Here is a 25,416-nt window from a genome sequence, read left to right as displayed (position 1 = left end):
CTTATCTTGCTGGGATCCTATGACCCCAGCTGACTTCCTGCCCTTTGGGCAGGGGGCTGGACTCAATGATCTCCTGAGGTCCCTTCCAGCTCTGATGTCTATGAAATCTATGAAATCTTTCCCAGGTGCAACAGCTGCCCAACCTCAGTCTGCATCACTCTGACTCTGCCATCCTGGCCCTGTGCCAATGATGCTGTCCCACCTGCCCTGGTGGTGCCCTGCCCAGCCCTCCTGCCTCATCCCTTGCTGATGGCACTAGGCACCTCTGCCCTCTCATCATGTCCACAAAGCCAAGGCAAAATGGAAGTTGCCCTTGCTGGTAAGTCAGGAGCTGACTGGTGCATTTCTTTTCTTCTTGCAGAGGAGAATCTGACCCTGTGCCATTTCCCAGAGATGCTCAACCAGTTTCCCATTGCAGCCCTTGACAATGCCTCCTTCAGCCGCTGCCAGGAGAGCCCACTGCACCCACGCGACTATGCTATCTTGCTGCTCGTTGGCCCAGCTTCCTTCCTAGGCAGCATCATCATCTGCATCCTGACTGGCTGCCTGGTTGTGGCCTGCAACAAGCTGAGCAAAGACCCCTACCCTCGGCAAAGAGCTCTGCGACCCAGGATGACACTGCCCCAGCAGTAGCTCTGGGATGGGGCAGAAAAGAGCTGTGGTGATACAAGGCACTGGGCAGAGCAGGGACATACCAGGCTGGCACCAGCTTGCAGCCAGGGCAGGGAAGTGCCTCTAGCCCTGGGAGGGATGAAGCACCAGTGCCCCAGGGTTTATGAGCTGTGCTTCTCATGCTGTGGGGTCTTCCCTTCCCTCCCTCCTCAGGCAGGAGCCCAGTTCACATCCTCTAGCAGCTACCAAGAGCCAGGGAAATGGCAGACCTTGGTGTTCAACTGGGCAGTGCCCAGTCCATTTGTGGGCTTGATTTAGCCAGTGATCCCAATCTGTTGTCCAGGGCAGGTGCAGTGGGGCCCCGTCCAGGCATGTGGAGGAAGGTGGAGGGGAGCTTGGCCCTGATCCAGTCCTAACCAGGTCCTGCAGAGGTGGGGGGAGGGAGCTTGACCTCAACCCACAGAAGGAAGGGGGCAAGTTCCTCTGTGCAGGAACAGGGGGCATGGGAATTTGGCAGCAGGGAGAGGTGGCAGTAGTATTCGCCACGGCTCCCTTGGCACGAACTTTCCCGACCTGTGGAGAGCCCTGCAGGCCTAATGCCATGGCTCTGCAGACTGCATTTGGTCTGCAGGCTCGAGGTTGAGTACCCCGATCTAGACAGACAAACAGGAACTTCCATTTCAGGTGGCTGACAAGAGCAGCCCCCTAACCTGTGGCAAGGGTAGAAAGCAGCTCAGGCTCCCAGAGGCCCCAGTCTCTGCTTTTGTTCTGATATTCAGTCCCGGACAACAGGACTGGGCCAGAGCACCAGCACGTTCACACCCTGTCCACTTGCAGTGATCCCCAATACTTAGAAAGACTTCTTGCTTTAGTGTCAGGCATCCAGGTTGTAGCCATATAGGCCTAGAGGCAAAAGGAATCAGAACTCATGGTAGAGGTGATATCTTTTATTAGACCAACTAGATATTTTCAAAAAAAAATTCTTTATTTGCAAGCTTTCGGGCACAGGCACCCTTCATCAGGCATAGGAGATTGCAAAGATTGTAAAAGTTCTCCTAGGATGTCTCCCTGATGAAGGGTGCCTGTGCCTGAAAGTTTGCAAATAAATATTTTTTTTGCAAGTATCTAGTTGGTCTAATAAAAGATATCACCTCCTTGCTCCAGTAGCATTTGGGTAGTTCCTGCAGTGCAGAGCACCCAATGTGTGCAGGGGGAGGGGGTACTGCTCCCATACTACAGCCACTGCACATAGCAGAGAGCCCTGCTGGTGCAAGTCAGCACAGTTGCACTGAAGCAAGGGGAACTGGTGGGGCAGCAGCACAGTACTGAGGATATGTACTGTCCTTAGGAACTACCTCTGACACCCTCCAGCACTGCACACCAACAGAAATGCTGGCTTAACTCAGGGGACCCAGTTATACCGGGCTTATCCTTCACAGCCTGTGCCTACTTAAATCCAGTGCCAGATGTGACGGGTGTCAAGGAGGGAGACAGATGCAGACAGATTTCCAAACTGCCTAATTATGCTTGATTTTAACCTGGGGGTGTTGGAGGAGCAGCCGCTGAAGGAGGAGCTGCAGCTGAACTTTTCCTTAGGCGTGTAACAGATTGCTTAATTACCTAATGAATAAAAAAGGGCAGGATCTAAATCTCCAGGATTGCAGAATGACGACTGAGGGGCAGGACCTAGTCCTGGGTGCCAACTGTGACAGGGTGCCGGAACCTACCCTGCCTCCAGGAAGTCTTTGCTGCTGCAGGGACAGCCCTGCATTACCTGTCCAGAGCAGCTGGACAGTGCAGCCCTGCCCCCAGCAGTGTATCTGTGGGTGGCAAGTGGAATAGTTCCCCCCCTCCCCCCAAGTTTTGGTCAGAGCAGGCACAGCTTGGTGCCCCATAGTACAGCTGGGGTGGAAGGAAACAAGCTGGGCACGAAGCCCAGCTTCATGGAACCCAAATCATGGGGCTGTTGCTGCCTGAGTGGATACTGCTGCAGTCACAGTTATAGCAGCTGCTTTCAGTGTACAGAGAGCCCATGCAAGTAAGACTCCCCTACCCTCACCCCCACACCCAACAAGGGGTTACCCCCTCCTCCCTCCCGCCCCTGAATAAGCTTGCTGTACCTCTGCTGCTAATGAGTGTAGATGTCTGAGGTTGCCTGGGCTGTGGCTGCCTTGCAGGACTGCCAGAGGCTGGGGAGATGCCAGGGTTGGGATGCACTCGTGTGCAGGCATACATGTGGTGTGAGCCTGCCCCAGCCAGCCTACATGGCATTTCCTTCCAGGGGCCTGGGGCAGTTGGACATGTCCCAGGCATGTCTAGAAAGGTGGGTCAGGTGCAGATCAACAGTCTGGCTCTGGGCCCTTGCACACGCTTCACAGGCTCTCAAGATTTTGGGAGCTCCTGCACAGCCCTCCCCTCTGCATGGCTTCTGTCTCTGGCTTTTAGTAAAGACTCTTTGCAAATGGCACCAGCTGAGTCTCTGAGGTGACCTGCCAGTGTGGGGGTTGCCACTGAGGCTCAACTTTTCAACAGTTACGGCAAGGAAGGAGGCACGTGGCACTGCAGTACTCATCTTTAGCATCCCGCCGGGACTTTACTCAGCTCTTGCAAAACCCATGTCTTAAGTTACATTACATCAAAGTATAAAGGATAAAAGATTGAATCCTCACCAGGTATAAACTGGCATCACCTCACTGGACTCAGTGGAGCTGCATTAATCCAGGGAGCTATGCCATTACACCAGCTGATGACTAGGCCCACTGGTCCTGGGAATGCTGCACAGTGCAGCTCCTTCTGCAATGGCCACCAGTCCTCAGAGTCCAGCCCAGCCTTCCGAAGGGGCAAGCCAGTGGCTGCTGCTCCTCGCATGCCACCAGCTGGCCATGCTGGGCTGGGGACAGGATAAGCAGAGGGCTCAGTGTTCTGGTGTCAACATTGCAGATGGGTTTGCTTTTAAAAAAATGTATCTACATCTCGCCTAGTAAAGGGTAACAGCAGCAGCAGCTCTGCTGGCACCCAGGGCAGCTGGACAGGGGCAGAGCAGGACCACCAGCTGTGCACTGCTTGAGAGCAGGCTGCAGTGAGGGTGGAGGAAGAGGTTCACTAAGCTAATTCCCCACTGCCTGCACAGAAGTTTGTGGGAGCCAGCAGAATGATGCATACTGTCCTGTATGAGGTGGGGGGAGGCACTCTTCCAGAAAGGCAGGGTGGTAAGGCCTGTCTCATCCCAACCTCTGAGCTGGTCTCATTTTCAACGAGGACAGATAGAGAATCAGGTCACAGCTGCAGGATGGGCCAGGTCCCATCTCTGTACACACTAGGACTCTGTGCTGGCTGAGGCCCACTGGTGTTGCTGCTGTGCTGCTAGCCAGCTCATGCTGCAGGGAAGATCTGAGCGTCCAGCCAGTATGGGCACTTCAGGGTACATGCTCCAAGGATGACCTACAAGCAACAGGCCAACAGAGCAGGACTGGAGTCCATGCAGGGATACCAGAACCTCCTGGGCTCATTCAGCTGGAAGGCATCTCACTGCTACAGAGAGCCTTTCTCATCAGATCGATAGGAAGTGCAGTGCCCCAAAGGAATCTGGCAAAAGCTGGGACAAGGAGGAAGGGTAGAAATGGCAAGGGATGGGAAGCACCTCCACAGCCTATTGTCATGACACATGCCCAGCACCTGTCAGTGCCTGGTGCAAGCAGCAACCGCCACCCCCTACTATAGTATTACAAAGGTTAATGGAGGAGCTGGGCATCCTCACTTGCTCTGTGTGAGTGGGGCCTCATGCAGGTTTCGTGTGTGGAAGACGTGCGAGGGAAGTGTGTGGAAAGCCCCTTAGCCAACTGTTGCACAGCCAGCAACGTGTTTCTAAGCCACTCCCATCAAACCAGGGTGAATGAGTGTGGTCAAGGGGCAAACGAGTGAGAGACATATCACCAGGCCTTCCCCCCGCATGACAAAGGCTATGTAAAAACAGCCTACTCTGGTGGGAGCCAAGAGCAGTGCGGGTTTCTTGTGCAGGCAGGTGAGATGGAGGAGGGAAGGGTGGAGTTCATGATCATCTGGAAAGGAAGAGAGCTGAAAAGGCTTGTCCCAACTACAGCCACAGAGAACACCTGTTGATCACTGTCCCCTAAGGCTGCATCTGTCTCTGAAACAGACACACTGAACAGAAGCATGATCAGCTATGTACAATCATCCACTGCGCTGGGAATGTTAGCACATCACACCATAGTCCTCCAGTGTTGTGTGAAATAGGTTGCGTAGGGTATGCATGCACTCACGAACAAGCAGGATTGTAGCAAATAACTCTCCTCCCCCTGTCAAGGAAGATACGTTTGCAATCATCCCTGCTCTTCTTGCTTTCTTTCCACAAGAAGGACAGGTGCCACGGTGCAGCAGAGCTGTTCTTTCCTTGAGTCCAGCACATGATCAGCCAGTGGCAATACTGATTAAAAACAGCACTGATTGGAAGCAGTTGTCTTTGTACAATGAAGTTCCAAAATGGGACCTGGTCCTGTGGTGCAGCCTGGCATGCTGTTATTGCCAGTGAGCCTAGGAAGGGAAGGAGATATACAATGATGTCACTGCGTATGGATGAAGGATGCTTCCCTCTTGTCTCACCAGTAAAGACCAATCAGTGTCACTTTGAAAGGAAGTCCTGGCTGTGCCTTCCTAGGCTGCCTGGCTAGGACCGATGGCTCCTGTGGGAGAATGTCACACCACAGTGCTGACTGAGGGGTCGGAGAGGTTGAGTTGCCCGGTAATGTCAGTGGGATGATACTGCTGCAAAAGACAAACGCACAGACAAGGAGAACATGGTGTTAGGTAGCCCTAGCACTTGCTGCCTGGTTAAGCTCAGTTCAAACATGTATCCCTACAGGAAATTGCTCAGGGATGATGCAACAGCAGGAAAAGTGCTGCCGTCTTAAGAGACAATTGCAAATGCAGTCAAAGCTTGTCCAGAGGTCACTACAAACAGTTGGCAAGCATCCCCCAGCTCACCTCTGACAAGTGCATGGAGTACAGTACAGTTTCTACAGAATATGGCAGCTGTGTCGCTTACTGAGTGACTGCCTCTGCTTCAGTGAGGAGCTATTGGACTAGAAGATCCTAGGAATCGATTAGAGCCAGCCCATCGGGTTAGTTATAGTTTGGAGAGTCTGGCTGGCTTTAAACAATTGACTTGCTCCCGATGCCTACCTTTGCTTTAAGGTCAGGGCACTACCCTCTGGGTTCCAATGACTCTGTTTTTATCTTTCCTGTCACGCTGGTAAAGAAATGTGCAACTTGGCTTTATTTGTGATCATCTGAAAGACAGCTGTTAATGTGAAAATGCCATGTTGGTCCTGTATTAGAGAAGTGGCCTGGAATTTGGATTCTGTTTTCCTCATAGAAGGAATTTGGCAAAAGCTACCTGGGAAAAGCCATCCTAGTTATACAACTCACTGCCAATAGCTGTAAGGATGGCAGAGATCAATTTAAATTGGAAGGAACCAAAATATCTCCTTCCCCCAGGAAAGGCTTCATAACTAGGCAGACTCATTCTTTTTCACTGCTCTTAACCTCACTGCCTGAGCAGCATAACCCCTGGCACAGAGCTGCATCCTTCAAGCCCACCACCATGAAGTCTGGGAGAAAAGGTAATACCACCCAGAAATTCCCAGAAGAAAAAGTCATGTTCTTTATGGATCCAGATATGGCCTGTCAACCTTAACTTCTTTTTTCCCCACTTGGATACTACAGGGCCCAAGCCAGTGCCTGCGGACGTCAGTGGAATGATGGCTATGGATTCCAGTAGCCATTGGAGCAAGCCTAGAGAGCAAAACATCCAATTTCCATCCATTTGGGAGCTATCTTCTACTCTTTCACTCCTCTACCCCCCACTATTAACTGCTCTGTGCTGCCCTGACTTGAAACCTGCCCTCTGAATGCAGAAATCCAGGGCCAGTTTCTATACCAAACAAAGACTACTGAACACTCAGATGGACATGCACATTGCACCACTTCTGATAAAAAGGAGTAGCTGCATCGCAGGTTGTATGCGTGAGAGAGATGGCATCACCTGTGGGGTCCAGAGACACAAAGAGGTCTCATATGATGTATAAGGATCAGTGGCCCATCAAGTTTTCTGTGGGTTGTGTGTCTCTAAGAATACTCTCAGCCAGTGCTTGCTTGTGCCTTGTACTATACTATGAATGACTATATCCACCTTGTTCTGTATTTGCTGGTATTTTACCATTTTGCATTGTTCCCGTGTGTAATTTATTTACAGATTTTATGAGCTTCTGATATGTGCACATATCAGGCCTGTGAATTACGGCTTTTCAAAGGATATAGAGGCTTATGGCATGGGTATTTGGACTGTGTGTGTTTTATTCAAAGATAAAGACTGTGATGGTTCCTTTGGGGGCTGTAGTGTCATAGTATTTGTGTTGATAGATTTGTGTATAAATGGAGAAGGAATAAGTTATAGCTCCATAGACAAGACTAAAGTGGATTTTATGCTGAAAGCAGGAATCCAATCTTCTTGTTAAATACAAAGAATATACTATGAATTCCACATACAAATTATTCCTTGAATGAATATGTTGGAGATGATAAGCAAATCCACTGGTTAGTTTATAGAGATAAAAAAACATTAAAATGGAGCCTCTAAGTATTTTTAGTTAGGCCATTTTTCGGCCTGTACAATCCCACCTCAGCCCTCATCTGTTTACACAAACCTGGGTAAAGTGGTGAATTCTGAGTAGATCTGGTGCAGTATGTAGGGTTTTATTTTGGTCTAAGAAAGAAACTCATCAAGAATTTCCCTTTTTCAAAATGTATGTCAGCTCCTACAGTTCTCAGTGGGCACACTCATACTGCTATTAGTGTGCAGCAATATGCTCCAGCACATATTGTGTCAGAGTTAATTGCTCCCAGGCACCACACTTGAACGTGCGCCTGTGACCACAGCATGCTGAACTGGATCAGAGCTAGTCCCAGCTGGCAGGAGGCCTAGGGGGTCAAGCCTGCCAGCCCAGAGCTGCTCTGATCCGGCTCAACATGCTGTGGAGAGGCTGGCTGGGGTATAAGGGTGCTCCAGCATGGGGCTAGCTGGCAGGTAGCCCCCACACTAAAGCACCCTTATGCCCCAGCCAGTCCCATCAGCATCTACATGTGCATTGCAGCGCAGTAAAAAACTCTGCCACAGGATAGTACATGTATTTACAAGAACTAACCTGTGGTGGAGTTAGTTTACTGAGGCTGAATAGGGCTGCATGTGTAGATGCTGAGACATTTACTGTGGAGCTAATTAGGCAGCTCCACAGTAAACGTTTCATGTAGACGTGCCCAGTAGATCGTAGGCAACAGGCTGTTAGCTGTGTAACTAGGGCAGCACGGCTGGGGCAGCAGCTCTGGGTGCCAACTTGGATGGCAGGGCAAGGAAATAGCAGCTAATACTGCCACCAGCTGGCTATAACATAGGCAGTGGCACTTGGGAAGCACCACTACCTCTTGTGCCACTGCTGCCCCTGGTGCCAAGCTACCCTGTTACACCTCTGCAGCCTGTTCACCAAATCCCTTAATCTGAATTTGAGAGTGCTCCTCTTTTGCCTCCTGACAGCTTCACTCTGAAGGTGATATAGCTGCATTCCCACTGGATAAATATGGGAGGCAGCGGCTATCTTGGCTAAGAACCTTATGCCCACTGAGAACTTCAGTCACGCAGCAGCAGTCAGTTTGAAACAGGGAAGCTTTGAGTGTCATCTGAAGGCAAAGATTTTTATGCACTAATCTCTGCAGAAGGAAGATTTTTAATTAGAAAGAATAGTAGCCAGTTATGACACTTGGTGTTTAAAGATAACAATGTGTAGCATGGAAGGCAGCAAAAAAGGGATGCTAACGTGTTTGTGTGTGTTCAGGCATGTACACACATATGCACACATGCACAGGATTGCCAACAATGTTCCAAACAAAAAAAAGAAAAGAGGTAAGTCTACAAAATGGGGGAGGTGGTTAAAAAGAAAGATCAGGTTGTGAATTTCTGGTCAATCTTTTGAGCTGGAACTCCCCCACACCCACCATGCCCTGTGATGAGAGGGGAGGATGACCTCCTCCCTGAGGCAGAGTACAACAGCCCTGCTGAGGGAGCTCTAGCTGGAAAGACCCAGCTGAGTGTAAACCACACACACGTGCATAAGACTGCCTGGTGTTGTGGGCCTCCCAGCTTCACCCCAAGCACTGCAACAGATTGGTGCTGTGTCCTCACCTACCTATATATGCACTTCTCTCTCCCCGCAACCAACTATATCATCACTGCCTCCAGTCTGACGTCCAGCCACCCATCTGTCAGCCTAGGCACCTAATCTTCAGTGCTCTAAGGCATTTCACCCACTCTTCCGGCTGGAGGAGGGAAAAAGGTTGCTGCTGGAAGCTCCTCTGCTTCCCTTTCCCAGGCCTGCAATGGAGAGGGTGGTGGGAAAAACAGGGAGGCAATGGGGGGTTTCCCCCAGGTGAGGTTGAACTACCCTGAACTACTGGGTTATCTGCTCCCCTTTCTCTCCTTCTTTATCCTCAAACTTTTTGCACATAGGAAAGGGGGAGGAGCTGTGTCCACCTTCTGAGAAGCTGCTCTTTCCTCAGAGGTTGGGAAGGGGCCAGGAAACCAGTCAGAGGGCAGGTCTACAGGAGATGCTAACTGCACAGTAGCCTAATTCTACTGTGCAGTAGCAGGCAGGACAAAAACCATGTTAATATGTTACTGTGCAGTAGTATTAGGCTATTACATTGTTAGTGTCACTAAAAAGCTGTGCACTGACGTTACTGCACAGGAGTGCCAGTTAGTGCACACTGATTTAGTACTTGGTTATACGAGTACTAAACTTAATACACAGTAACTGTGCCCAGAGAATTTTTTTTTTGCTTGAGCATGGCTGAAAAAATGCATGAGGGCTGAAGCCTCTGGAGTCACTGAGCCTGAGTCTAATGGGCTAACTGCAATTTATTCACAGGACTTAGCAATGCTGGCATGTGCACGTATGCATGTACATGAAAGGAAATACAAGGGTGTGTAGGAAGAGCTTGGACTTTGGAGAAGCTGTATATGAGGGAATGTGGAGAGCAGGGAAGAGGAAAACCAGGGTGTGCAGTCTGACTCATTGTGTGGCTCTGCAAAGTCCCAATAGAACAAATCTACCTGGCCAATGCAGTCTGGGACATTTGCACAATTCCAAAATGGCACAAAGTAGCCAGATACTGGTGAATTTGGCCATAAAAGTTTAACTGCAGGAAAAGGATTTCAAGCTAAAAACTGTATCTTGTCCAATCTTAGAATTGTCCCATGCTGACATGCTCTTCGACTTCCTTGGGTAGTGTTCCTGCATTATTAGTGTCCATGTGATAATAATTTAAAAAACCAAGGACATTTCCAAATATAAAGTATGTTAAAATGGAATTAAAGTTATGACTACATATCAGTAATTTAGGATAGTTTACATTACAGGAATGATTTAAGTAGCCCAAAACAAAATGTTATCACACCAAAATTAAGAGTTCATCTTAACTACAAAAGGACTAAAGCATGGCGAGGTATGGAAATGAAAGGAAGGCACTTGCACAACCTAAAGCCTGCTTTGTAATGAGACTATGAAGAAAAAATATAGGCAACAACCTAATGTCTTTTAAAATCAATTTAATCTAACATGGGATCATATTATAAATCATATGTAATAGTCTGGATTGTCTTTTTTATTAAAAATTGTGTTTTTAACTAAATGCAATGCTTGTGGGAAGTGTCTGTTTTCCTCAATTTTTCTATTAGGAAACTGATTATTTAGTAATTTTGAGGGCTAAAATACTTGGTTTTTAATTGAAAAATCAAAATTTTCTGCAGAACCCCCCCTGATCTTCTGAGAGGCTGGACTAAAATACATCAGTTATAACTGAATAGGCATTCATGACAACACCGTGCAACTCGTACGGTGGCGGGGGGAGGAGGGGTGTCTGTTAGCAGTTTTATGCTTATCTGTGGGATTAAACTGTGCCTCCCCAGGGCATACGAGGTGTGGTATAATTTCTGTGAAGATGGGGACATGTCCAGGAGCAGCTAATGGATGCAATGCAGTTTCTCTGGTGTTTCTGGGGTATATGACATCCTGGTAGGGGTGTGTGTGTGTTTTACAGGATCTCAGGGGGCTTTTCTGGGGGCTGTAACATCTTGGGTGGTTGCAATGGACATTAATACATCAGCTCTATGGGCATTATGTGAGGTGCAGGAATTACCTATGGGGAATAAACGCATGTCCTGCTGTGTCTGTGGGGATTATGTGCACCCCAAGTATTGTCACTGGAGAGGCTGTGCATCTCAGATGGCATCAGTGGGGGTTAGAACATCCAGAGTGATTTCCAAGGGGCTGATTCTTTCCCAGGGGGCATCTTGGGATCCACAGTGCCATCATGTCTCTCTGGCGCTCTAAGGGGGTCATTCTGTGGGATTGCAGAATAGAATCCACCTTTAAAAACACAGACAATGACAAGGAAAGAAGCAGGCTGCCAGCTTTGCATCTTTCACGTGTGTTTCCAGGTTGGATAGACTCCCTGCTGCTGGAGAGTCCCCCCTCAAGCTCTACAGGTTGTTGTAGCCTGAGTGTGCCCAAACCTTGCCCATCTGAGGCCTGTCTGCCTAAGCCTGATACTCAAAAGACAGCAGCTGGCTGTTGTACTCATCTGTAATAGGGCAACACAGTCCTGGAAGATTACCTGTCCCCAGGAGACTATGTGCTCTGTTTTTGCCTGAGACAAGTGGAGCTTTCCACAACATGAGAACATCAGGCTTTCTGTACCGGAGCAGAGAAGCAGCACAGGTTGTCATTGTGAGTCCTCTGCTCTAGCCACTGGGAACACCAACTTGTTGCTGGATGATCTGTTGTGACATTGGCCAATCAGAATTCCTCTCCTCTGTAACAGCCCACATGGTAGTGATGTCTTTGAGGAGATGGTACTTCTAGCAGTGTTTTAAGAGGTGGTAACAGCCAGCTCACCTACCCTTTAGTAACACTTGTCCCAATCTATACTAATGAAATGACAGAAGCCTGCTATAATACCAGGTGGCTGTCACAGCCACCAAGTTGGTTCTTATTGGACTTGCACCCCAGAGCTAGCAGTGGCACCCACCACTGAGCATGTGTCACTGCACCCCTCTGGGCAATCCCTCAGGGAGCATCAGCAAAATTACCATGGGTGGTAGCTAGTGCTGGATGCTACCAAAGACATACTACACTTGTGTGCTGGACGAGGGGGTAGCCATCACAATAGTATAGGTTTCTACAGCCTGGATTAAGAAACTAGCTTTTTGCAGGTGGAGCTGTAACAGACTCTGCCCCTCTGAGTTAATTAGCTAACAAAGGCTAAAAGGAAATACTTTCCCCTAGTGTTGCCATGGCCCCAGACATGTTATTGCCAGAACACAGCTCCCTGCACCTTCTGGGGGCAGACATGAGTTCTGTCTCCACGCCTGTTCTCTTTGTGCATATCCCAGGACTATGCAATGCTACTTGCCTACAAGACAGGTGGGAGGAATGTGCCTCATGCCTCTGCTTTCCAGAGATGTGTGCACATTGCACCTACAGAACCAAACGCATGGGGACAGCGCCTGTACTCTGTTCCTCCCTCCTGATGGCTGCAGGTGGGGGTGCTCCTACCATAAGTCACCACCATGCTTTTGAAAGGTCTGTGTGCTCTCAGGCCAAGAGGCCCTGCATGAGTTGCACCATCCCTTCTATACATCAGTTTGACCCTTCTGAGAAAAGAATTTCACCTCCGTGCTGGCGTCATAGCCACCAGACAGTGCTTCTTTTTGAAGGGCTCCTCAGATGCAGCAACCCCCCAAATTAGGGCAGCAAGCTGGGGCAGTGGGATTTTGTCCCTCTTCTGCTGCAGGGCTCTGTCTGCTTTCAAGGGGAAGGCCTGTTCAGACATTAGCTTTCACTTCCAGGGCACACAGTTGCCAGGGGAGACTGCATACAGGGCAGAGGGGTGCTCGGCTCCCAGCAACTCTGCTGCCTCAGGGAGACCATCTGAGCAAACCCAAGCTCTCAAGGCCCCTGTGTCACTGCTTTCTTTGCAAAGCAGAGAGACCATCGCTACTGCTCTATCACTACTATACGAGGGAGCTACACCCAGCCTGCTGCTCAACTCCACGTGTCAGAGGGACCTAAGCCTCCAGTGGGGTAGGCTGTGAGTGAATAGGGCCAGGCTTCTGGTGCAGGCCTGGCCCAAGCCTCTCATTGTGGTTTCCCACCCTTTTCCCCAACTGAGGAGAGAGCACAGTAATCTGAGGCCTTGGCTGTCCTGTCATGCAAAAGGGATATGGGAGGGAGAGTTAAACTGTAACAGCCCCATGGACCCTGACATAAATTACAACCATTCACTCACACTCAACCACCCTCTCCACCCAAGCAGAGCACTAACTCCACCACGCTTCCTCTGAGCAGCTCCCCTGCCTGGAGTCCCCACACTCAGCTCACCACGGCACTACCCCGGTCCAGAACAGCAACGCCTTTCATTCGCCCTACAGCCCTCCGCCCCTCGGAGGTAGCACTGAGGGGTTCAAGTAGGGGCCTCTAGTCTGTAATTTCCTTAATCCTGGCTCTGGGACTTGCAGTCGCAAGCACCACACAACAGACATGAATGAACTGTCCAGGCCACCCCTGCCAAGCCTCCCTGCCCCTCCACACCACTCCCCATGCCCCGAACCCATGTCTCTTCTTCCTCGCTCCCTCCCCTCTCCCCCACACCCAGGCTAGTTTCTCCTCCCTCCCTCCCTAACCCCCGTACCCATGGGTCTTCTTCCCTATGCCCTCCCATCTCTGCACTTGCAGCTCTTCCTCCTCGCTCCCCACACTGTGCTCCCTCTTCCCCCATGCTCAGTGTTTCAAGCTGTGGAGAAAGCCACAGCCACAGTCACCTTCCAGGGGAGTAAACTCGTGGAGGACGGTCGCCGTGACACCCTCACCGGCTGGCCTGCAGAGCTGCACTGGGTTCCAGCCCCTGCGCAGGATGGTGATGGGCAGGCACCAGTCCCCAGGGGAGCTCACCGGTGCAGGCTGAGGCGTGGGGAGATTTCCTGCCTAGAGAGCATTATGGGGACAGCATTAGTAACAGCAGGGATGTTCAGCTGTTACTCATGTCTGATCCCTTCTTCAAGGGGTGGGGGGCTGCCCCCAGGCTACCCGTGGCACGTGCTGTGTGCCCTGAGATGACAGCTTGTTCTGTGAGATGGCGGCAGCAGAAGCAGCAGCGGCTTCTAAGGAAGGGGCAGCCCAACACAGCCCAGCTGAGGGCTCAGTTGGCAGCTTGCTGCTGCGCATTGGGCCTCATCCAAGTTGTGCTCCTGGGATCCTCTTGGGATCAAGCCTGCATTAGCATAAAATGGAGTCACCTCCATTTTGCATACAGAGCCAGGGCCCAGAGTGACCATGGGACAGCACATGCTGGTCCCTCGGAGTCCCTGTGGCCTCTATGGGCTGCAGCCCTATGAAGATGAGCTGCACTGCAGAAAGTGGTGGGCTGCGTTTTGCCACCCCACTTCAGCAGAAGGCTTCCTCATTCCCAGCCATGCATCATGTCTCTAACAGCCTCGATGAGACCCCCCCTGAGCAACCCTGCACTGGGCACACACCTGCAGACCACAGCAGGAGGCGATTTCAGCGGATCGTTAATTGGCAGCAAAATGCATCTCCCACCTCCGAACGCTACAACAAATTAGCCAAAGTGCAGAGAGTGCCATACAACAAAAGGCGTCATGCAGAGGGGACAGATGGGGCATTATCTTTTAGTTCAACAGATTCGGCAGCCCAACCTGATTGATTTGGCTCTGAAATTCTATCAAGAGAAGACATGTTATTTCTGTTTGACAGTTGTTGCACTTTAGAGGCAACAATTTACAGACTTCCTCTAATTTCACAGAAGGAGTTTTACTCCAAGCAGAAAAATACAGCTTTTGAATCAGGTTGGGTTTTTCCAAAACTCCTCTTTTAACCACTGATGTCTCTCTTTTAGAGCTGCATTAATACTGGTCATAACCAGAGACAGCTGCCACTTGTGCGCTGAGGACTAAGTCCCGAAAGCTATCAATCACAAACAAAAATCACATGTATAGAATGCAACACGCATGGCTTTCGTGAGGTGAGACAGTGCCCAAATTAAATCAGGGTGATTGTTTTAGGCATACAATGACACACAGGTACAGGAACACTCAGGAACAGAAAAAGAAATGTCATCGGTTTCAGAAGATCAGCACCAGTAAGGTGAGCAAAGAAAAGAGAAGAAACTCAAAAATCATCCAGTCAAAAAACAAAACAAAAAAACTTGGTAGCATCTTCAAACTCATCACAGGACTACAAACCATCTCCTGCCTGCCCTCCAGGATCCCAGAATCCTTCGAGGTACATGGGATGACTGACTCACTGACTCACTGACTGACTGTCGACGAACATGAGGCTATGCATGTACACTGGCAGCTTCGGGATGAGTGTGTGGCAGTCAATGGGATGGCAGAAGAGAGAGAGAGAGAGAGAGAGAGAGAGAGAAAGAGAGAGGGCAGAATTGTTCTTCTTCCTCTTACCGTATCTTTGGAGGACCTACGTCTCTTGAAGCTGGAGGCCAGGGTGGAGGTGATGGACCTAAAAGTGGCTTTCTTTTTAGGGTCAGGTTCTGCTCTACCACTTTTTCTATCCTAAAATGAATATGTATAAGTGATTAGATCTCTAGTGTGTTTTTTGAATCTCTAAATCTAGTTGAATACTGCCCCATCTCATGTCCTTCATTTAGGTAAGAGAGCTACTGGAGATGTTCTGCTGGTGTCACTCCCAGTCCTTCAGGGGCCACCTTGGCCCTGACCTGAATCAGGATTTACAAAAGGGCTGACTCACTGCTAAGTCTATTTGGACTGGGCTAGGATCTGGAGAAACGAAAACCCCTCTGGGGAAGTAGCCCTGCTCTCCTCTGTGTTTGTTTACAGGCCTGATCGGCTAACCTGACTTCCCATGGGAACAACTGGAAATTCAGTGGCTAAATGGCATTTTGGTCCTAACAAACATGACTCCTGCCCCTTGCTTCCACAGCTAGTCTAGCTAGACCGAGAGGTGAGATGCTGCACCTACCACTAAAAAAAAATGCTCAGGGCCTTTTCTGAAGCTGAATCCTAGCGCCACAAGAGAGAGAGAGGACTGCATTGAAAGAGAAGTCATTGTATGAATATTCTGTAAAAAATGTATTCAAAAATTTAAATGATGCATTTGTGCAAAGCCGAACGTTTTCCAAAGTAAAAGGAGAAAAAAAAGGAAAAGAAAGGGAAGAAGCAAAGCGTTAGCGCTATGATGTCATCAGGGGGTTGGAATGAACTAAAAAAGAACAGAACTCAAAAAATGTAGCCATCGGTGTTAGCGAGTCGGACCTGGTTGGCACAGGCTGGGAGCACCAGCCACCAGGGCACAGGGAATGGTTGGTGGTGGGGGTCTGGCCACTCTCTGTGGCGGGTACTGACAACGATTCCTTCCCACATGCTTTAATGCCAATGAGCATGACCTTTCCAAATGGGGATGGTGTAACCAGGTCGGGCTCTACCAACGTACGGGGGTAACCAAAATGTATCCCGCTGGTGCGTAGTGCATGCTCGGGGGATACATTTCCTCCTCCTTTTCAGTTCTCTCTTTTGCAGACATGCACAAACAGAAAGGAAAGCAAGATGGATGGAATGGAATGTCTTTTTCTTCCATGGCATCTCAGGAAATAGCCATGGCAAAACTGTGATCCCAAAAAACCATTATTTTTGTTTGTTTGTTTTAACAAATAAATCTTTCCACTTGCCTACCTTCTAGTAATGTACCAGATACTAGTGGTCTGACGTTTCCTCCTGTGGAAAAGTCTTACATTGTCAAACTGATCTTTATCATGAGACTCTGTTTATACCCACAGGGCGACATGCTTAGCTCACAGTCCCACAGATTCTGCCCAATGACCCAGTGCAGTATTTTCTAGAAGGTTGGCAAGTGAAAAATGGCAGTGTGACTATAGTGCTCTGTCCCAGCAGACTTAACCACTTCAGTGCTGCTGCTTTTTGGAAGCAAAGAAAAAAAAGAAATGGCTTTTCAATACTGTATTAGTGAACTGACTCCAAAGAGCTCTCAGTTAGTCTAATATAGTATATAGCAGCCTGTCTTCATTCTTTCCCTCTGCTGCTTTCCGGGAGGTTATTACACCCGAGCAGCCCTTTCCCATGCCATAGTCAATGCTGCTATCACATGGCCATTTCATTTCACTTGTTGAAAGTGACACCCCAATCATTGTTTCTTTCTTTCATTCACTCTTTCTTTGAAGGGTGGTGCCCTTTAGTCAGATAAAGGATCTTTTACTCTCTGAAGGCTGAGTTGCTTCCCAAAACAAAAAGAAGCAGCCCAGACCATTCAGAGACAAGCTCCACAGGCCCTAAACTGGGGTTACAGGACATAACGGCGTTGATCCCACAGCAACTGGGAAAGAGAGAGCTCGGCCAGGTAGGCTGGACCTGGCTCGTGTATGTTATCATAATCAGGTGTCATTGTCAGGCATAAGAGATTCCTTCTGGACTTCCCTTGCTTTCAGGGCAAGGAGAAACCATGGCTTTGTAGACAAAAGCTGTCATAACAAGCCCTTTGGCATGAACCCAGGGGAGTCTCTGTGCTAACAGGAACTGTCATTAATAGCACCCAGCATGAATCTTGGGCATCAAGAGATGTCCATTGTCTCCAAGTCTGTGGAATCCAATTGACAAGAGCACACACCACCTCTTTTTGGAACTGGTCCCAGTTAATGACGATTGCAACTGCACTTATGCTGGGGGTTAGCTTTGGCTTTGTTTCATTAATGGTCACTTGAGCATTTCACCACATAAAGAGCGGGAGAGAAGCAGTAGAAAGGGGTGTTCATCAACAGCAGATTAACGCTGTGATCATCTGCTGTCAAGTGCAGTCAGATAATGGTACATCAGTGCAAGAGCATTTTTAAAGGAGCTGTGCTGGCATTGTTTGCTCAAATGGAATGAGACCTGGCTCCTGCACATAGTCTCCAGCAGAACAATGTGCCAGATCACCCTTGGGAGCACAGTTGAGAATGAAACCATTTTTGCCAGGTGTCCTGGCTAGATTTGTGCACAACTCACCTCCTGGGAGAGATTGCATCGGACAGTGTGTTAGTGCCAAGGGAAATTCCCACTGAGAAGGCAGGGAATCTATGACTTGGCCACTAGCAGCACAGTAACACCTGGCCATAGTTACTGGGGACCCGGGGCGAGGGACAAAGGGCCCCCCCATGCTATTCCATAGCTCTGTATTCACTGACTTGGTGAAGGAATGGAACACGCACCTGTTGGAGATTTGCTCTAAAAACGGTTTGTCCTACCTGCAGGTTCTTCCGCCACACATTAACGGCTGCAAACGCCAGCTGCATCTGCTTCCTTCGCGCATCCTTATGCCTTTTGTAAGCTATTTCTATGAATATTAAAAATATCCCGGCAACAATACCTCCAGCCACCAGCATAAATACACCTGAAATAAGCAGGAAAGTTATAGAAGGCAATGGAAACTGCATCACTACTCTTCATTTCCCTTGCATAATACCAACCACCAACAGCATCTCACAGTCAAAGAATCCCCACCCGGAGGTTCCCAGAAGCATAGGGACAGCAGAGCTGCGCAAATACTGCAGGACATTTCTGTGCAGAGCTTTCATGATTTTAACTCAGTTTGCTTTGTCTTTGTCGATGTCCCTTTTGCATTCACTGCCTGCATTCACCCTAGCAATGGCTCTGAAAACTGGATTTTAGGGGAATACTGCAGACTATTCACAGACAGCTCATTTTTAATGGCATTTCTACCAGCTCAATCTCAGTGATGCCTATGGCCATGAGTATTTGCACTGGGAACTCAATTCTATGAGTTTACATCAAGCCACCCAGGAGATGGATGCATGCTAAGTGGCCTGTGCACCCAGTCAGAACTGCTCCTGGGGACTTAAGAGCAGTAGGGCTGAACATGATGGTCCTGGCTTGAGCTGACCACTTTGGCCATGACAATTTTCAGCTAGGAGAAATAAGTAATAGTTGGGACAGAGCGGGTATGTAGGAGTGCTGAGCCGTGTGTGGGAAAAGATGGGGTGCTGGAGCAGATGGAGGGAAATGGTGCCCCTCAGAGCTGCCGTCATGCCTCCCCCAGGACTACTGACCAGCACTCCAGCCCCAGGCATCACCTGATGGTGGAGGAGCCACCAGCAAGGAATCACTAGCAGGAGGTTTCCTTGTGTAGGGTGAACCCACCTCAGGAAATCATGATCTGAACAAGGGCTATGTACAACGGCCAAACTCAGCATAGGAATAATGCCACCCATTTTTTTCCCAACCTTAGTCAAAACCATCCGCCCCATTTGACAGAGGGAGGCCCCGAGAGGAGGGGACTTGCCTGAGGTCATGCAGAGAGTCTGAGGCAAAATCAGGTTTGGGAGCCAGGAGTCTTGGCCATGGAGCTAGTCCTGATACCTGCTGCCCTCCTTGTTATAGTCTTGATTTATTCTGCTCTGCTGTTTTTCTCCTCCCCCATTTCCTTGGGCTTCTACTTGAGATTGAGTTCTCCTTTGCCTTGGAGACTGACTGTGAGCTCAATCTGGCATCCACAGTTACAGCCAGAGCAGGAGGGGAGATGTGCTCAAAGTGGGTGACATTTAAATCCCAAGAATGGTAATAGGGGCCCAAAGGGAAGGGGTGAAGGGGCTTTTGGAGCTGTTTCTGATATCCCAGTGGGAGCAAGACAGGGCTCAATGCAGAAGGCCCCTATATGGCAAATAAGTGCAGCCCCAGAGGAAGCTAAGCTGAGTTCCTGTAGGTTAACTTGGAAGGGTATGTTGAAAAAAAAGCAGGCTATAGAGCCAACAGGAGAAAAAGAGGTTTGCAGAACAAACCTGCCATATTTTCAAAGGTGAGTGTTGCTGGGGCATTGCTACGGGAATCACACTCCTGATACCTCACCCAAGTCTTGTCCAAATCCTCCATGAAGCCGTTCTCATGGGATCTGAAAGTACAAGGAGATAGTACTGAGCATTCGCTGGAGATGGTGCTCAGACAGCTGAGATTCAAGAGGAGTTTGCACTAGCATTGGCCATGGGGGCAGGGGAGGAGTATGACCATCCACAGCCCTTCTTACGTGGAGCTGCCCACATCTGCTCCATAAACTGCTATTCAGATATAGCTAGAGGCTGGAAAGAGCTGTCTGGGTTTGCCCTTGGCCATGGCCACATGTTGAGCTGGTAAGGTTACACAGCACGCATGGTACAGCTGTGGGCAGAACCTGTGTACTTTATATAGCATGAGGGTGTATTTTATTGCTGTGCTCCGAGTGTGCACACAGGACAGAAGTACACAACCTGTCTGTGGGGCAATTCTTTGCTTCCCTCTTCCATTTCTGAAGTCAGTGCTTGCAGGAGAATTTGTGCCGTTGCTTAATGAGATTCTGAAATACAAGGCTTGTTCCTGAGGGATGTGTACATGGGACAGTTAAGGCACCTGAAATTCCTAACTCACAATGAAAGCAAATTAGGACCATAGAGCAAAGCTTTGTTTTGAAAGACAACTGTAGGGCTGGCCTCATGGGTTCCCCAACCATTGGCTGTCACACTCCAAAGCCAGGTGCCTTAGTTTATAATGAAAAGGTTGTGTTTCTTAAGTAAGGAGAAGACCAGATTTGTGGACAGAAGCATTTTCTTTTTTGGGGAAGGGGGGGGGTAATCAAGCTGCTGGAGCTTGGAGACCTAAAAAATTAACCCCTCTGCCCCCTTTAATTCTCTACTTATAGACTCACCCTAGCACTGTCTGGTTCCTAGTCAATATTAAACTCAGCATGATTGGGGCATGGGACACCAGGAGAAGGGCTGGCAGGCTGGGACACTTGGATCACAAGCACAATTGGAAGCCATAGCACCTGGACTGGACGCAGAGGAGCAAGCAGGCAGAGGCATAGTTGAGCCCTGGCTTCCCCCTTGCTCCTCCAGCTAGGCAGCCATTCCCATAATGATAGAGCAGACAGGTGAAATGGAGAGATCCCCCCTGCCCCCAATCCCTTCCTCCAGATGGGACCTGCTTCAAGCAGAGGTAGAGTGGAGTGACAATTGCACTTGCTGAAAGAGATGGAGATAAGGAGAGAGGCTGGGGAAAAGGCAGGGACTGATTGCTGAAGGCCTGTGTGCTGGGCTAAGGCAGAGGAGACCTAGGCCCAGCTCCCAGCCGTCAACAGCCTGCCCTGAAAGCTGGAGCAGTCATTTTCCTTCCCCATGGTTCTCTACAGACACTTGCCCTTAACCTGCTGCATCTATTCAGGGGGTCAGGCAGCACAGTATCTGATGTCCGATTGTGTCCGGCACCCAGTGCTTCAGAGGAAGGTGCAATGAACCTTTCAAGGTAGTCTACCCCCAGGGCAGTTCCCTCCAGGGCCCCACCAGTGACTGCTGGCTGGTGGCTAGTGGCTAGGAAAAGGAGGGTTTGGTCCCTCCCAAAACTGTCTTAAGGCCCTGAATGGTCTTCCTGTCCACAGAAGAGCTCCATCCCCACCTGGATAGCATAGCTATGAGTTTCAGAGGGTTATTGGACACTATGTGGGGGTGGGGGAGTGTCTCATTTGATCCTTTTTCACCTCTCAGTTTCGTTGCACTTTCCCTTGTTTTTATGCATGTTAGCTGAAGGACAGGCATTCCCCACCTGCCTTCTCCAGGCCATTCAGGATTTTATATATTTGTATCAACACCCTTCCCACTCCTCTTCCCTCTAAGGTAAACTGTCCCAGATTCCATTCTGTCCTCCTCTGGGTGTTTTCCCACATCTGCTATCCGGTCTCTACAACTGGAAGAGATTCAGTGCCTGTGGAGATAGGGTGACCAGAACCACACAGTTTTCCAAGTGTGGCCGAACCACTAATTTATATACGGGATATATTGTGCCATTTTTATTCATCACAGTCCTTGTACATCCTACCATCTTGCTAGATTTCTTGACTCCTACTGCACATTGAGCGAAATTTTCATTGAACTGACCAAGTCCTTATCCTAACTTGATCCAGTTCATTTCCAATCCTGCAAAGTCTATATGGAAAGTTCTCCTTAAGGAGAGAGGAGGGACTACTCTGAACCTGCTTGCAGTGAATCCCACTGTGTGGCCTCTTCCATAGCTGGGCCAGATCCTTGCAGTTCTCACAAGCTTCTGAACTCTTGACTCATTTACACCACTCCATGTCATATGAATGCTTTGCTACCTCACTGCTCACCCCCGTTTCCAGAACAATGACACATACACTAAACAACTCCAGGCCTGGTATTGGATTCACTGGCTCCTGCCTGTTAACCTGCAACTGAATCAAATGGACCATTTATTCCTACTCCATTTCTTCACCAGTTCTGTTCTCCGGCAGCATTTCCTTGTGAACAAGGCATACATATCTTCAAAAAAAATTCAAGGGGATGCTTATTCATACAGTGTAGAAAGAGCCTGTGGAAATGCAAGCCACAGGATGGCACTGATGCCAAGGTCTTATCAGGAGTCAGAAGGGAATGGCACATTCCTCTGGATAGCAAGGATATTCAGGAATCTAAGAGTAAACATTAAGAGAATAATTAAGAGCACTGCTGGGCTGTGAACTCTCCTGCTTGAGGACAACAGTTGTCCCTATCCTTTGGGGGTGAGGATGAAAGTTTCTGGGATACATTCTGCCTACTGCAGAGCTCCTTGCACTTTCCTCTGAAGTATTTTGCACTGGCCACTGTTGGAGGCAAGATATTGGACCACATGCATCATGATGGGTGCAATGTAGGTGGGCCATGCCTATATTCTATTCTGCTAACAAATCCAGCCAGACACTTCCCCAGGTACGACTGCTGACTGGGTTCTGTCTATCATGCCTCTGGCCTCCCAGAGGTGCAATACAGTTGCACATTTGCACAGGCTTCACTTAAGTCTTGGGTACCAAGTCTGGTGCATGTGGGAGACAGAGCCCACCTTGGTTCTCAGATTCCAGGACTGCTTCACAGTGCTGGCAAGTAGGAAGCAAACTTTTCTAGTTATAGATTGAACCAGGTTGCTCTGACAATGAGCACAGAGCTAGAGCACTCATCAGGCTTTTTCATTCTAAGAGTTGAGATGTAAAGAAGCAGTCCTTCTCCCAACACCTCTACCTGCCCTTCACCCAATCTGGATTTTATAGAGTATTATTTGCTTTTAAAATATTCTGATTTTTTAGCAAACTCTAAACCTGTTTTCCACAAATTTGATGAAAAACGTCTTCTTGGAGTAGAGTACTTGGAGGCCAGTCTCATGAGACAGGAGTTTTTACTTCCAAGTTACCCAAGAGTCAGGAGTGCCTTAGAAGCTGGGATAAGGATACTGAAGCCCCATGTCAGAGCTAAAATCTCCAGATCTCTGGGCTGTATCTGCAGGCCAGCTGACTGGAAATCATATAGCAGAAGTAGAGGAATGGTCTAGAAGAGCTATGTAGGGAGATGTAGGTAGCCACATTAGCCTGAAGTCAAACAGAAGGCAAGGTAGATTTGAACCTTACAGACTAACTAAATTAGTCAGGGGGCTACAGAGGTACATGAGAGCAGGCTGGCACCTTGCACACAGACAGCCAATGACATTCAAGACCATGCAGTGTTTGCAGAGCTCAGCTATCTCAGTAAGAGCTGTATACAGACTTGAGGATGGCCAGAGAGACGTTCTGCTTCCACGGACTGTCCTTCCGCATTCCAATCCCAAAGCCAGAGCGGAAGAAGAGCTCCCCTGTCGTCACCAGGTCACACTTCTGGGAGGCTTCAAACTCCAGTACTGCTGAATCCCAGATGAAGGCATGGAGCTTGCTAACAGAGTATACAAGAAAGGGAGGCCAGATCAGTGTGGGCAGCAGGCTTTGTCTTACAAGACAGCAGCAGCAAGAGCTACAGATGCTGGCACTGGATCTAGTGTAACCAAACAAGGCAACTATTGTTCCATAAAAGGAAGCTGTGCCCATTCTGATCAGCTCTGTAGCCCCTGGTTTGACAGGTTGGTGCAGTTTCAATGCAGTAATACAAGTAACACACTGTGCCATGGAGGTGAATTGGGTTGACATTGCATTTGGCATTTCTCAGCCCATGCCTGTGACACCACCCCATTGTCCTTATGCAAAAGACAGATTACAGCACCTGTGGCTGAGTAGGACAGAGAGGCCCTTTCCTCTCCCCCCTTTGCTGCCTCACCAGCAAAAGCAAGAGCTGCAGGTGATTAGAAATCTTGCCAAATTTCTGTCCTTTCCCCTGGCATGATTTGCTTCTGTGTTTCTGTCACCTCCCAAAGTGCACACACCTCCAGCAATGCACAATCTGGGGGCCTGTTCCCTGTAGCAGTAGCCCAATGCTATTGAAAGCAAAGTAGCCTGCTTATGCTGTAACATTTTTCACTGCACAGGCTTAAAGGCACATCCTGCATCCCTTCTGATTCCCATCATGTCCAGCAGATTTAGCCATCTGCTGAAGTCTTTTCCCAACATCTCACTCAAACTGACCAACATCCCACCTGGACAAACAACAGCACCTTGGAGGCTTCCCCTGGTATCATGGCTACAGCCATGGCTACAGACATCCATAGCTACATCACTCAGGATGCCCCTGCGTGGCCTGGAGCACACAATGAAGAACTACTTCATCCCTGTCTGTCCTCGCAGGTTGTGCCCCAACCGTGACAGAGGAGCAGGATATCCCTTAGGCCTCTGTCCAGAAGTCAGAGGGGCAGTGTGTTCCCTGCAGCAGCCCCCACCCTGGGCTCAGCCCTCACTCACTTGTCCCTCACAGCCTGGATGGCTTCAGCAGCACTCTCATAGTTGTGCTTCTCCATGTGTCGGTACATGGTGCTCAGCTCCACCTGCCGTCGGAAATAAATGTCCACAGAGCTCTGCTTCACTGTGGCGTAGATGAACTTCTCAGAGGGGTTGCGCAACTGCAAGGGAAGGTGAGAGCCCACAGTCAGAGCTAGAAGAGCGAGACCCATAGTTCAGAGCAGTCAACCGCCCCCCTCCTGTTCCCCTCCCTGATATATCAGCTGCCGGCTACACTCATGTTGTTCAAAGCTGTGTTTCTTACTGCCCCTCTCTGGGGAGAATGGGCTCCTGACTCCCTTTGAAAGTCCCAGTGCCCCTTGAATATTGCAGTGGGTCCTGTTCCCTGCTTGTCTGGCTAGTCTTATTCAGGCTAGGAAACGTGCTATTTCTGGATAATATGCCCTTGGACCTCATAGCTATCTGGTAGGGCTGTGCAAGGCTTCTGGTGGTGATTCAATTTAGAGGAGATTTGGCCCAATTTGGTGGCTGAATCTCCGAATCAAATCAGGGGACCAGTTAAAAGGCCTGAATCTATTCAAAGCTTTCCAAATCTTCTTTCATTCTTTTTTTAAGGAAAAATTTTCAGAAAAGATTTGGAGGGCTTTGATGATTTGGGCAGTCCTGGGTGGCTGCAGCAGGGAGCTGCAGCCAGACTCGGAGCTGGTAAGTACTACGGGTGGTGGAGGGAGGGGGACTGGAGGAGGGGGTAGAGGACCATGGGGGGACCCCTGCCAGCCCCCAACCCCTGCCTGTTCCCCATCCCCCCTTAAGTGCCCCTGACGCCTGCCTCCAACCCCAGCCCATGGCTGCCCCGCCTGCCCTAGCTCCGGCATTTTAAAAAAAAGGCCCAACTCACTGTTCCTGCTGGCGGGGGGGACGATCCCTGCTGCCCTCTACTGCCCCG

At 49.3% G+C, this 25,416-nt stretch overlaps 2 protein-coding genes and 1 long non-coding RNA gene across 9 annotated transcripts in view; 2 read left to right on the top strand and 1 right to left on the bottom strand.

The window, feature by feature from the left end:
* Positions 1–1,548, top strand: part of LRRC26 (leucine rich repeat containing 26) — a 3,587-nt gene extending 2,039 nt beyond the window's left edge. The window contains exon 2 of the mRNA XM_019540581.1: positions 362–1,548. Within this exon, the coding sequence (XP_019396126.1) occupies positions 362–633 (272 nt within the window). The 3' untranslated portion in view covers positions 634–1,548. The remainder of the gene's footprint in view (positions 1–361) is intronic.
* A 913-nt stretch (positions 1,549–2,461) lies between these two features.
* Positions 2,462–25,416, bottom strand: part of GRIN1 (glutamate ionotropic receptor NMDA type subunit 1) — a 59,771-nt gene continuing 36,816 nt past the window's right edge. The window contains exons 15-22 of one of the 7 annotated variants that reach the window (XM_019540576.1): positions 24,474–24,631; positions 23,356–23,517; positions 19,582–19,691; positions 18,031–18,176; positions 15,756–15,821; positions 15,218–15,328; positions 13,559–13,721; positions 2,462–5,394 (exon numbers count right to left, since the gene is read on the bottom strand). In XM_019540576.1, the coding sequence (XP_019396121.1) occupies positions 5,378–5,394; positions 13,559–13,721; positions 15,218–15,328; positions 15,756–15,821; positions 18,031–18,176; positions 19,582–19,691; positions 23,356–23,517; positions 24,474–24,631 (933 nt within the window). In that variant the 3' untranslated portion in view covers positions 2,462–5,377. Of the gene's footprint in view, positions 5,395–10,875; positions 11,080–13,558; positions 13,722–15,217; positions 15,329–15,754; positions 15,855–16,465; positions 16,508–18,030; positions 18,177–19,581; positions 19,692–23,355; positions 23,518–24,473; positions 24,632–25,416 lie in introns of those variants that run through there. The other 6 variants (XM_019540575.1, XM_019540577.1, XR_002102150.1 and 3 more) reach the window with 6 other exon arrangements.
* LOC109313825 lies at positions 5,401–7,020 on the top strand. The gene is made up of 2 exons (XR_002102151.1): positions 5,401–6,251; positions 6,355–7,020. It is a non-coding gene; the product is annotated as an uncharacterized LOC109313825 (long non-coding RNA).

The sequence above is a fragment of the Crocodylus porosus genome, unplaced genomic scaffold (genome assembly GCF_001723895.1).
Source record: "Crocodylus porosus isolate Cpor-Errol unplaced genomic scaffold, CroPor_comp1, whole genome shotgun sequence".
Classification (NCBI taxonomy): domain Eukaryota; kingdom Metazoa; phylum Chordata; order Crocodylia; family Crocodylidae; genus Crocodylus; species Crocodylus porosus.
The sequence above is the reverse complement of the archived record's forward strand: the minus strand, read 5'-3'. Positions and strand labels throughout refer to the sequence as shown.